The following is a 13027-nucleotide window of genomic DNA, read 5'->3' as shown; positions in this document are numbered from 1 at the left end:
GTGACTGTAACTAGGTTACCTGAAAAGGGAACAAGACGCTGCGTCGCCCTGCCATACTTCCTGCATGCGACTTGCTTTGGCCAATCAGAAGCTGACATTGTTTGGTCCAGGTGCGCTTTATAGCTTCCTGGTCTTGATTACACATGTGCTTCAAGACGCAATCACGCAGAGACGTTCCCATAGCGTCGTTACTTCCGATGCAGCGCCTCGTTCCCATTTTAGGAAACCGTGTTAACAGTCGTAATCTGAGATGTTTAATGATAAAATGTTCTCAGATAGTTTTGTTCATATTTACCAAGGGTGACAATATTTGTGACAAATGTATTCCTGTGATGACAAAGAAATTATTATTCCAGTCTTCAGTGTCACATGATCCCTCAGAAATCATTCTAAGATGCTAATTTGCTGCTAAAAATAACCACTTGTTATTATTACTATTATAAATAGCAATAAAATTCAGATCACTTTTGTGAAAACTGTGATACATTTCTTTTTAGAACTCTTTCATTAATAGAAAGTTCTTTTAAATTTATTTGAAATAGAAAACTTTGTGACATTATAAATGCCTTTACTGTTACTTTTGATCAATTTAATGAATCCTTGCTGAATAAAACTATTAATTTCTTTGAAAAAATCTAAATGACTCCACACCCATACTCTTTTAGGAATGTATAGTCATTTATTGATGTATCTCTTTGGATCACATCCCTCATTCTGTCACAGAAACCAGCTCAATGTTCTCTCCATCTTCCCCCTCTCCTCCTCTCCTGCTGTCTCTTTCCTCCTTCTGGCGCTTCATGGTCACTCTGTCAGAGGGACACAAAGCAACATGACAGAATGGATGAAAACATAGTGTGTTTCCTTCCTAATCTTGTCTCTCTGAACAAAATCACCAGGATGCCATGACAGATCACCCACTGTCATTCTTTTTTTCCTCCCTATTCTCTCTCCCTGCATGTGCTAACCATAATGCAGTTCAGTTTATGTCCCTTGCAGAATCTGCAAGACGTTTATCAGTTGTTCTCTTTTTATATATATATATATATATATATATATATATATATATATATATATATATATATATATACACTACCATTCATACACTACCGTTTGGTCAGTAGTTTTTTGCTGTTGTTGTTTGTTTGTTTGTTTTGGAAAAAAAAAACATTTTATTCAGCAAGGATGTATTCAATTGATCAAAAGTGACAGTTAAGACATGTACAACAGGAATAAATGACATTTTAAAATGTATTACAATAGAAAACAGTTAGAATAAATTGTAATAATATTTCAAAATATTACTTTTTTTCTGTAGTTTTGATCACATTAATGCAGTAAAAAGAGGAAATAGTAAAAAGAGCTTTTACAGTAATTTTGTAGGAATTTTATGAAAAATCTATGGAATTTTGCAGATGTTTATTCATGTTAAAATAAGTATATTAACAATATTATTGATATTTTAGTAAAACAAATACAAATTTATATATATATATATATATATATATATATATATATATATATATATATATATATATATATATATATATATATATATATATATATATTGAATTAAGTCCGGTCAAGTCACCTTTGTTTATATAGCGCTTTTTACAATACAGATTGTTTCAAAGCAGCTTTACATGGTAACAGGAAAATAATGCAACAAAGTTTGTTTCTAAAAGAAAATAACATCATAGTCCAGCTTAAGTTCAGTGATGTTACATTTTTGTTGTAAAAAAAAGTTATTAATTTAGTTCATTTATATACATAGCCGCTCTGGAGAAAACCATGATGTCATCGCAAATGCATCAATTAGCATTTAATTTTATATTTTCATTTTTAATATTACTAATTTTGTTGAGTAATTTTGTCATTTTGTATATTTTTTTTATATTTCAGTTTTAGGTTTTGTAATTTTAGTAGCCTATACTTCAACTTCAACTTATTTTATTTTAGCTAGTTGCTAAGGCAACATTTTCATTTTCATTCGTTTTTCCCCTAATATTTATATCTTTATACTAACTAACTAGCTTTAACAGTAACAACACTGGCCACAATATTATAAACAAACAGTAGCAGGCGTTCCGTTCCAATTCTGTGGGAACCTGCTGATTTCCATGGGTGCAGATTCCATGTGGGCCTGATTATATCTAACCAAAATATGAAAGTTTAATGTAAACAATGTCACTTAATGAAATGTATTTGACAGCTACTGTAGTCAAATACTCCTTAATACTGCTACTATATATACAGTATAGCAACATATGCAGAAAAAAATATGCAAAGCAAGACACATATTTAAAGGGGCACTTAGCAACTATTTCAACTTAATAAAACTGTTTAGAAATCATTTGAATGGTTTAATAACCTGTTCTGGAGAGAATGGTGGCTTTCCCCGCTCCCCCCAGCGTTCCCAGGCGGAAAACCAACCTTGCAACATCGGGACTAACGTCCCGGTAAGTTGGAAATAGGAAGTCTCGTGAGAAGCGAGAACGAGCGAGAAACACAAACTGCTTTATGGCAATTCGACATAATTCTATGATACTGTGTATGATGTATTACCCACCTCGGTAGACATAGCTCCACACGATAAAGTTGGCCGGCTCCGATAATAACAAATGCACATAAGCAGCGGTAGAAAGCGGGAAGAAGGTGCCGCAAGTGAGTTTTTTTATGACAGTGTTGTGAAAATATACGCCGCACAGCTGTAGGGGGAGCTCGATGAGAAAACATGCGACAACAAAAGTGAAAATCAGCGAAGAAATGGCTAGAGTTGCCAAGTTCCCCTTTAACAAACATCTGTGAGGTCATCCAAATGCGTTTTGTGAAGCAAACGTTTTTCTATGAAATGTCTCTCAGAAGTGTTGCTCTGATCAATAATTGCTTAATCATTTAATTACTCATTCTTCCTCCCTGTCTTAAAGTATATTACATAGCCCCTTTTTAATATGCCCAAACTGCTGTGCATCAAACCTAATCCTGTTGTAATCATGACATACCTGAGGTACACTATGATGACAAGGCTGCCTGTGATGCTGAGTACAGTGAGTAAAATCAATATAATGAGGAAACTGCTCCTATGAGGGCGAGGTGTGGCGTCATAACCCGAGGGCAGGGACGGCAACATCGCAATCAGTCTGGGGGTTGTAGATGGCAGTGGGTTGACTGAGGGAAGGAGATGAGAGGAGGACAAAAAAAATTGTATACTAACTAGACTACAATGAGTTATCACATTCAACACAAACATTATAAATCCAGCCTACCTTTCAGTTTAAAATAAATGCGGGACAGCACAGTACCCTTTTGATCCTGTAGGAGGCAGCGGTACATGCCTTCCTCACTGGTGGTCAGCTGATTGAGTACAATTTTAGACTCCTCTGTCACCACCAGCACTTCATACTCCCCATCATGTGACAGCTTTCAATGAATAATAAACAAACTCATTTTAGTGCATTTTAATTAATAATTCAAATCACAATCGGTATCTGGTTTGTGGATCTCTGGAAAGAGCCATACTAAAACAGTAACATATCAACCTAAAAGATAAACATTTAAAGTAAGCTAGTTGCTAGACCACTATTGAAGCTACTTAAGGGGGCATTACCTTCTTAAACATTTCTGTAAAGTTATATATAATTACATGGTATAATCACCCCTTTTAGAATGAAAGAGTTGTTTTTAACTGGAAAGCTGAGCTGCTGTTGTGCTTAAAGCAGCACTAAGTAGGAATTCCGTTTTTGTCAAACAGCGACCCCTAGAGTCGCTGTGGAGTACTTGTACTGTCGTGAATAGCACTCACGCAGAGATGGCTCGCACTCACGGCCGGATCCCCTCCCCCTGTACACCGGTACCTGTTCAGTAGGATGCTACCCGCCGGCCCAAAGTTGCAAGGGTGGTTTTGCGGCTCACAGGCACCAGGGGGGTGCGAGACGACCACCATTCAACACGAAATCAGTAATATAAACATTACAATGACTCCAAAGCTGTTCGGTTAAGGTAAAAAAGTTACTTAGTTCACCTTTAAATTTAGTCAAGTTAGCATCACTTTTTTTTAGCTAGTTACTCCCCAACATTCACTTATGAAAAAAGAAGTACACTTAATTGTATGGAGTGCACTTCAAATATTGAAAGTATTTTTTAAACCTTACTTGCTTATAACATTATTATCATAAAAGGCCACTTAAAGTGTACTTCATCGACATTAAAAGTAGGCCTACATTTTAAATCGTTTTTAAAATATTTTGTTGTGCTTTAATAAAGTACACTTATTTTGATATGTTGACTAACATACTAAAGCACATGTAAAGTACTTGATTATAATTTTAACACCTAGTCTGTTGTTCATTTAGTTAATATATTTGCAACGTACTAAATGGCAAATTAATCATTACACTCACAGTCACAATGTACTCTGTTAAAATGAAGGATTTTTTCATATTGATTTTTCGCAGGTGTTTTACCCGTATTTTGAATTCTCCATTACATTGTGTACAACTGACCTAAAATTTTCAATAGAAATGGCATATTTCAATATAAATAGTATATTTTATTTGCCATAAATGCTTGTCAGTAAATTCGGCATACATTTTTAACCATATTTCAAAGACAATAGAACTAATTATGAACTTACATATATAGATACATTTATATGAAAGATATACTTAGAAAGATATGTCCTAATTAAGTGGGTCAAAGAAGTTCAACTAATTGCATTTATTATAAATATAAACTATAATACATTTCCATTTAATTGCAAATAACATGCAATTGAGTGTCCAATAACATGATATTCAGTTTGCACTTAAGCATATTCTTTTAAATTATTATTTCCGTGATAAGTCTTTATAAAAAGTGTTAAAGAGCACTTGTCTGCAACATTATTCAAAATGGCTTCAAGATTATTTGAAACCTGCAAATGCATTCAAATGTGTGTGCGTCTGTGTGCATGTACATTCTTTTCATCAGGATGCCAGGAGTAATGGTACTCGGTCTGTCCAATGACAAGAGCATGCCAAGGCAGGAAACAGTCCAGCACCACCTCCTCTCCTTCATCTGCCTTAAGATGATTCTCTGATAGAAACAGAAGGAGAGAAAAACAAAAGAGATGTGCTGATATAGTCTGTTAAAGCCACTCAGGTGTGTATATCCGTGGGTGTTTGTCTCACCTCCACAGTCTAGAGGCGGAGTGGCTGACAGACATGTAAAGAGCCTATACTGACAGGAAGTGCAGTTCATCACTCTCTGATACAACAGCCCTGTAAGAAACAACCATCCGCACCCACACACACACCCAGTGAGCAATATAATATACATGTATCATCACACTCAATTATACTCAGTGTCCTGTACCACATACAGTACACAAACAGTCAAAGATTTGAACACACTTGACTGAATTTATGTCTCTCAGGAAAATCATTTTGATCTAAAAGCTTAAAGAGGACCTATTATGCCATTTTACAAAGTCTTGATTTAGTTTTTGGGGTCTACTAGAATAGGTTTTCATGGTTGAATATTCAAAAAACACACTATTTTCACATATTTTACATTGTTGTAGCACTAGCACCTCTCTTCCCTGTCTGTCAGAAACGCTTTGTTTAGTTCTGGTCTCTATGAAGCCCCTCCTTCTGAAAAGTGCAATGTGCTCAGATTGGTCGGCTGGACAAGTGTGTTTTGATTGGTCAACCGTTTCGAGAAATTTCGGAAATGTCACGAACCGCTCCATAACCGTTTCAACACACCACTAATGCAACCAGACCTCGACCCCTTTTTTACTTATGCCTTGGGCGGGACTTATTTAAATGTTGTGACGTGTACGTTCCCGGAAGGAAACTCAAGACTACAATCGAGGCGTTTCAGGGACAAACAGTGCGCACTAATATAGAGAATAACTCCCTTAGGAGTGTCATTTTTCAAGCTCAAACAGCAAGATTACACACTAAAGAAAGTTGAAAATGTGTGGGGAAAAAAGCATAATAGGTCCACTTTCAGCTTAAATACATGAAGAGCTGTATTCAGTGTGAAGATCTGTAATCCAGGCGGAGGGTGGCTTTGTTTTTGGTTGCCACATAATTCCCATGCTTTCATTTCTGTAATTCATTTCACATTTATCTTTTTTATTATTTAGTATTATAAAATGTGAAAAATTGTGGGGGAAAAACGGAAGTCTCGCACATTCACAGAAAATAGTTTACTTCCGCGCTGAAAAATAAGGTGGATAGAAATCTCAAATTGGTACTTACCGCATTTATTTGGACATAGACCTTTGGAAAATAATAATGATAAAACATAGTTAGTGAGAATTAGGAGTTCTGAAACATCATTGCTATTTAAAAACATTTACAGTATGCCCATTGCCTATACATCCTTACCTTGGGTAACAAAAATCTCCAAATGCTTCTGAAGGATTCTCTTTCCTTTCTCCACTATAGTAATCATATCCCACTGAACAGAACCTACACAAGAATAACAGTGATTTTTTTCATGGTTTCAGATGTAAAGCATCTTCATTTTTCACGTTTTTACTCTAACATGAAAATGTTGATCTTTTCTCCTTAAAAAAAATGAACGACTGCTCTTTTGGAAGTACATAATCTGCATTCAGAAGCTCTCACCTGTCCTGTCTTCTTTCCAGTGCCTCTTGAATTCACTCTGATATTCAGTCCGTGCACGATAGAGTGTTGTAGGATCTAAAGCAAATCAGATAGCACTCAACATCATCATTTTTAATATAATGTGAAGACATAGGCAAGCAGAAATTTGGCAAATTTTGCATGTATTACCAGTCAAAAGTTTGGGCAAGCTTAATAATTTTTGCACCTTTTTCCAAATTCTGGAATAATAGCAATCAAAGCTATTTTATATTTGAGCTTTTTCAAGGTTGCCGTCCTCTCAATGATCTCATGCATCCTGGGAACAGTCTTATTTTAGTATTAGTTAAAGTAAAATTAAATTAAAAGTAAAAGTAAAACAACTAAAACTAATATATATATATATATATATACACTTTTTTAGACATTTGCAGATATGAATGTGAAGTAACAATAAAAACTAATAAAATAAGTATTCAGCATCTATAGGCTACACAGTTATTAGAAGAAGTTAGTGTTAATCTAAATGAGCTATTTCAACTTAAAAAAATCAGACATGAATATCAGCATCTCCTCGTTACTCCTGATTAGCCTATATAGACAATTTCAACATTTGAAGTGGATCAAAACCTTTCATCAGTTATACATTAATTTTGAACAATACCTGTTCTTGTCTTAGGACAACTTTGATTAACTTTTTTGATCCACTTCAAATGTTGACTATACACACACACACACATCGCTAGCATATCTGAATGTGACTATACTTGAACACCCTAAAATAACATATTTACCTTCAAGGACCTAAAGTGTATTCTGTATGATGTCTGTAGATATAACGTTACAGACTGACCCAGGCCAACAATGCAAGTGAAATGCCCACTAACCTCCCCGGACAAACCATACGTACGTTTTTGACATGTTTGACTTGCTTCATCTACACCAAACACAAGACAGATATCATCCACATTGTAGGAAATAAATGTCCCCAACCTTTCCGCTAAGAAATTAATTGTAAGCATCCAGACTGAGATTTGCTTTTATCGCATCTCTCGTGTACACGCAAGCAGATAACGTTAGCCGTCAGACTATTCAGGAAAACGTTTAATGTTCTGTGTAAAAAAAAGTGTACGCATCAAACTCTTATTGAAAGGGTCCGGTAATTCCAATCATCGTTTATTTTCAGATTTCGGAAATACCGTAACTGTTGCCTTTTCGCCTGACTTAAAGGGTACGCGCTTGTGGTTTTGGTTTTCACAGATCTGAAATTTAAAAATGGCGCAAACGGAAATGCTTCAGGACAAGACATGCGCAGTAGCATTCCAACGCGTTTGTTATTGTTATTCTTTTACTGTCTATGGTTATTGTTTACGTCCTTGAAATTGACTATAACAGCAGTAGGCCTAACGTTACCTATGACACCCCGAAATGATGTGCTGGTCTCCCGATAGTTGACGTAAGCCTGCTCAATTATTTGCTTCAGTTCAATCTGATCACGGACAGTGATTCCTTTAACTGAGGACAGGAAATCTTCGTGCACATAACGAACCACCGGGTCACACTGCAGACAGGACCTTACACTGGGGTATGAACCCAGAATCAAAAAACACCCAAAAAGAAACGCAAACGCCATTTTGTTATATATAAAACGTGAATCATTGGCATTATTTAACCCGTTCACACGTATGTTTAGCGTGAGTTTTAAGGCGACCGTTATTTTAGAACGTATCGGTCACATGACACACCGCAGCCACAATGGCAGATGTAACGCTTTTATTTCGTTTCCTCCCCTTCTTTTTCTTCAAAATATTCACAAACTTGTTGGCTATGTCATCACCTAAGTTACCTGATATTCCGATTCTCAAATACATGTGTTTTGTCTTTTAAAAACCTTTATGATGATCATAATAGCTTATCTATGTAACTGTCGCCATGTTATTTTGCAGAGAATCGGATCTGTCGGATTTACAACACGTCAATTCATCCTCTTCACCCGAAATACATGAAAGTAAGTGGCAAGAACTCCCAATGTTCATCAAATGTTTAAAGACATCAAGGTTATGTCAGATGCAGACAAGAGGGTTCAGGCAGGCTAACGTTACTTCCTCTAGATCAGTCTTGATGTCAAAGTACATCATCACAGTAAGTCAGCCCACTCAGTGGTTAACCATGACAGTGGCGGGCCGTCCCACCCCGGCACAGGCCCCGCTGTAGGTGACAACTGCAAGATCCTTTTGCTTCGTTAATGACGTGTGATGACTGTAGGTGTGATGACAATGAACATGAGCACATCGGAAAGTTTTGAAGTTTCCATCATGTACCCAAACCATCAAATTACACATGTAGTCATGTGTGTGCATATGCATTTACAGTTAGGCTTTGAAATATAATTCAAACCTGGAAATAATTGAGAGTTTTGAAAAATGTTAAAGAAAGAAACGATATCATGTAAAATGAAGAAGACATATTAAAGATTCTACAGTATTATATGTCAAACAAGCAATACAAAAAAAATATTCTAGAAGTCAAAATCAGCCAATATCAATGAAATATTGCCACCCACTGGTACAAAAAGCAGAAATGCTAAACCTTTCAAGGCATCCCTGCAATCAAGAAATTAATAATTTTTAGTTAATCAAATGTAAAGGTATTTGGACACCATTTTAACCAAGAGGATAACATTTATAAAAGGATAAAAGATTATAAGCAGGGAAAAGATGTGGTTACCTGATAGTTTATCACCTGCCAGAACATCTGGGTAAAGTTCAGCATACTGTCTCGCCATAAAGAAACTATATGTTCAGAAGTGAATTTGTGTGTCCATAACCATCTTTCTATATGTGCATTTAAAAAAGTGTACAGCGCATAACCTGTGTAAATCTTCATCCATGCACATTCACTTAATCTGACCCCTTGCATGAAATACACAAGACTCAAAACTGTAAAAAGTTTGCATGGTATTTTACTTTTAAACATTTTCTTTAACCTATTACATTAAGTCCAAACAAATAATTACTCCTACATCACAAGACAAGTTACTGTGACAAGAGCAATGTAACAATGTAATTAACAACAATGCAAAATAACAATGTATTAATTATCTATGCCCCAATGCATGCTGGAAGAGGGTACTTTTTTCTAATTAAGCTTGAGCTAAAATAAAATGCATTAAACCAGTTCGCTTAAACTAAATTTGAGTATAAATAACTGCATGATGCATTACATGTTTTCCTGAAACTTACAAGTCATTAGGGTTACACTTTATTTCGATGACATTCTAACTAGTAACTTTGCAACTACATGTCAACTAACTCTCATTAGCCTATTAGCAAACTGTTAGGTTAGGGTAATAAGTTGACATTTACTTGCAAAGTTACTAGTCAGTAAATGCCTGTTGTGGAGCATCAAAATAAAGTGTTAGATATTAAACAGACAGTCTAATAATACTGCTAGTTGACATGTTGTTACAAAGTTACTTATAGTTAGTAGAATGTCTAAAGTGGACTATCAAAATAAAGTGTTACCTTTATTAGAACTATAGTGCATAAACCCAAACTGCTTTTTATGGTGTTTTTACAACCGTTTTACAACTTTTACAGTAAAAACACAATACAAGACTCTCAGACTCAAGAACAAACAATGACACTAAAGAAAAAAACATTCTCACACACCCTTCGAGAAACTATAATCATTGTGGCACCACACCTAAAATAATAAAGTTATTGTTCCTAGTCTTCAATGTCCAGCAGGTGTTTGCTGAAGAACTCTGCTCTCTGATGGCAGGATGTATGCGTTTGAAGATCTAAACAAGTGTTAAAGGTACACTCACCCTTAGCAGAACAAATGGAAAGCCCCTCTCAGTGGTTGCATTTAACTGGGATGACTGGACTGAAATGTGATTCAAATTCACTTTTACTTACTCAGATCCCTTTTTTGCTTGGTAAGCCCCTGTCATTATTCAGCATTTGCAAGATTTTTACCTTTCAAATAATATTTCCCCATTTCTTGAAATAGTTTGATCGAACTAATAAATCTCAAATTTGAAATAATTAGGATTTTTACTGGTTGTGATATTAACATAGTCCATGAAAATTCTGGTGGTTTGACATTCATAAAGTCATGTGAGAAATTCATCTCTAATCTGAACTGAATCAACACTGAACTGACTCAAAGTAAATAGCGACTCTTATGTTTTCTGTAGAGCTGCTCAGTTGAATTGAACATTTGAACATTGTTTTTTTTTAACTGAACTGAATTTTAGCGCTGATTTACAGCAACATTTGATTTTAATATTTAATGAAGTTTGCATCATTGATCACTATTTTCCTGTTTATCACTGTGAAGCTAATCTGGATTGTATAAAGCATTAAAAGGTGATTTGCCTCTAAAAATAGTTATATGTTACCTGATGTATGTTCATTTATTCATCAGCCGACAGATAAGTTCAATTTATACAACAAGAGATTCTCAGAATTATCATGTAACAGCTTATGTTTCCTGTTCACTATGGCAACGGTCACTTTGTCCTGAGCATCTGTATTATCAGTCATATACCACACACTGATAACACTAATCTTAATTAATTGGATTCTCAAGGGCAGGGCAGGTAATCATTCACAAGTATATGGGATTATATGTTTTACATGAAGAGACAAGATACTGTACATATGAAGATAATATGCAGATTATATTATATATTTTTTTCTAGAAGACTTCAAAATAACAAGCAGGTATGTTTCTTGAAGTGATTTCACGCAGCTTCTTTTATACTCACGCTGAAATTCATCTCTCCTTTAAAAAAAAAACAGGCATTTCTATTTCATATTATCCCCACTCATATTGTGTTTTTATGTAATCAGTGCAAAACATCTTTGTGTTTAAGAGTGTTGGTAAATTATAAGCATAATTCAGCACATTGACAGTTTACTGTCCAAGACTCTGAATTACTCAAACTATTAAGGTACAGAGACACAGAAGCTCAAAATCATTGGCAAGCTTTTAAAATACTTAAAATAGTTTGATATAGAAAAATGCATGTGGTTGTGTCTAATCTGCTTAGAAACACAATGGAGTGAAAGCCACAAGTCTGGCAATAGTCTAGTTCAAATGCAGGCAAGTGTTTTTCACTTGCTTCAGAAGTGTGCAGACATTTTTGTTGATTTTGTTTATTATTTTGTTGAGCACTATTGTATTAACTGAAATTTTCTGAAGTCTACTATTTATATTCACTCTATTCTGTTTCAAACCCCTTCATTCTTCTCCCCTATGTGTGAAATTCAACAATATCTTAATCATTAATCATTTGTTTTGATTCTGCACAATTACGCCTGTCCTTTTACTTTATTTCGATTCAGGAATATACACAAATCATATATTGTCATTATAGTCTATTTATTGGTCACACAGCCCATTTGTGTGCATAGAAAAATGTGGATATTTAGACATTGTAGAATGTCTAGGCCTTAGTTATTAAGTGCCAAAAGATAGCAGCATTAAAATATTTAAGTTATTTGAAAGGTGTCAGCTGCCAAAGAGGCACAAAATCTTAAGGTTTCACCTTTCAACTGGTATTATTAGGTGAAAAGGTAAATAATAGCTCTCACTGAGGTTATCTGTTAAAGATTTGAGACCTGAATCTTTCTAATAATACAAGAAATGAAATGAAAACAGAGGCTGACATTTTTTATATATATAAACAACCATGGAGAGGGCTGTCGTGCACCTAATTTTTCTATTCTTTGAAAGCATTTATATTAAAGGGATCATGTCATACTTTTTATATAATCCCACTAAGATCCACTTAAAATGTTTGTCAAGATTTTTATTGAGCTGAATGATGACATCACTGTTTTCTGCAGAGCTGCTTTACAGCTGAATTGAACTCATTACATAATGGATTAACTTTACACAATTACTGAACTGAATCAACTATGAACTGACTGCAGCTGAATAATGACACTACTGCCTTAGAGCTGAATCTTAGAGAATTGAATTTTGTTTGCATCATTGAACATTATCCTACAGTTTATCACTGTAAAGCTGCTTTGAAACAATCTGTATTAAATAGAGATGATTGTCTTAACTTTTAAAAACAAAGCGTGCTTTTATTTGATTGTATTTCTGTACCTTTTATTATTAACAAGACATACGATACACTTACCTAAATGATTATTAGGAACACCATACCAATACTGTGTTTGACCCCCTTTCGCCTTCAGAACTGCCTTAATTCTACGTGGCATTGATTCAACAAGGTGCTGAAAGCATTCTTTAGAAATGTTGGCCCATATTGATAGGATAGCATCTTGCAGTTGATGGAGATTTGTGGGATGCACATCCAGGGCACGAAGCTCCCGTTCCACCACATCCCAAAGATGCTCTATTGGGTTGAGATCTGGTGACTGTGGGGGCCATTTTAGTACAGTGAACTCATTGTC

General features: G+C 35.1%; 1 protein-coding gene across 1 annotated transcript; it reads right to left on the bottom strand.

The window, feature by feature from the left end:
* Positions 1-589: 589 nt before the first annotated feature.
* On the bottom strand, positions 590-8289 carry LOC130081883 (izumo sperm-egg fusion protein 1). Its single transcript, XM_056246597.1, has 9 exons — positions 8004-8289; positions 6615-6689; positions 6372-6455; positions 6243-6263; positions 5166-5255; positions 4952-5070; positions 3264-3417; positions 3000-3165; positions 590-806 (listed from the first exon to the last, which is right to left on the bottom strand). The coding sequence occupies exons 1-9, from the start codon at positions 8221-8223 to the stop codon at positions 710-712; spliced, it is 1026 nt and encodes a 341-aa protein (XP_056102572.1). The 5' UTR covers positions 8224-8289; the 3' UTR covers positions 590-709.
* Between the last annotated feature and the right edge of the window lie 4738 nt (positions 8290-13027).

The sequence above is a fragment of the Rhinichthys klamathensis genome, unplaced genomic scaffold (assembly GCF_029890125.1).
Source record: "Rhinichthys klamathensis goyatoka isolate OS25496 unplaced genomic scaffold, OSU_Roscu_1.1 h1tg000040l_1, whole genome shotgun sequence".
Lineage (NCBI taxonomy): Eukaryota > Metazoa > Chordata > Actinopteri > Cypriniformes > Leuciscidae > Rhinichthys > Rhinichthys klamathensis.
This window is presented reverse-complemented; position numbering and strand designations above follow the sequence as displayed.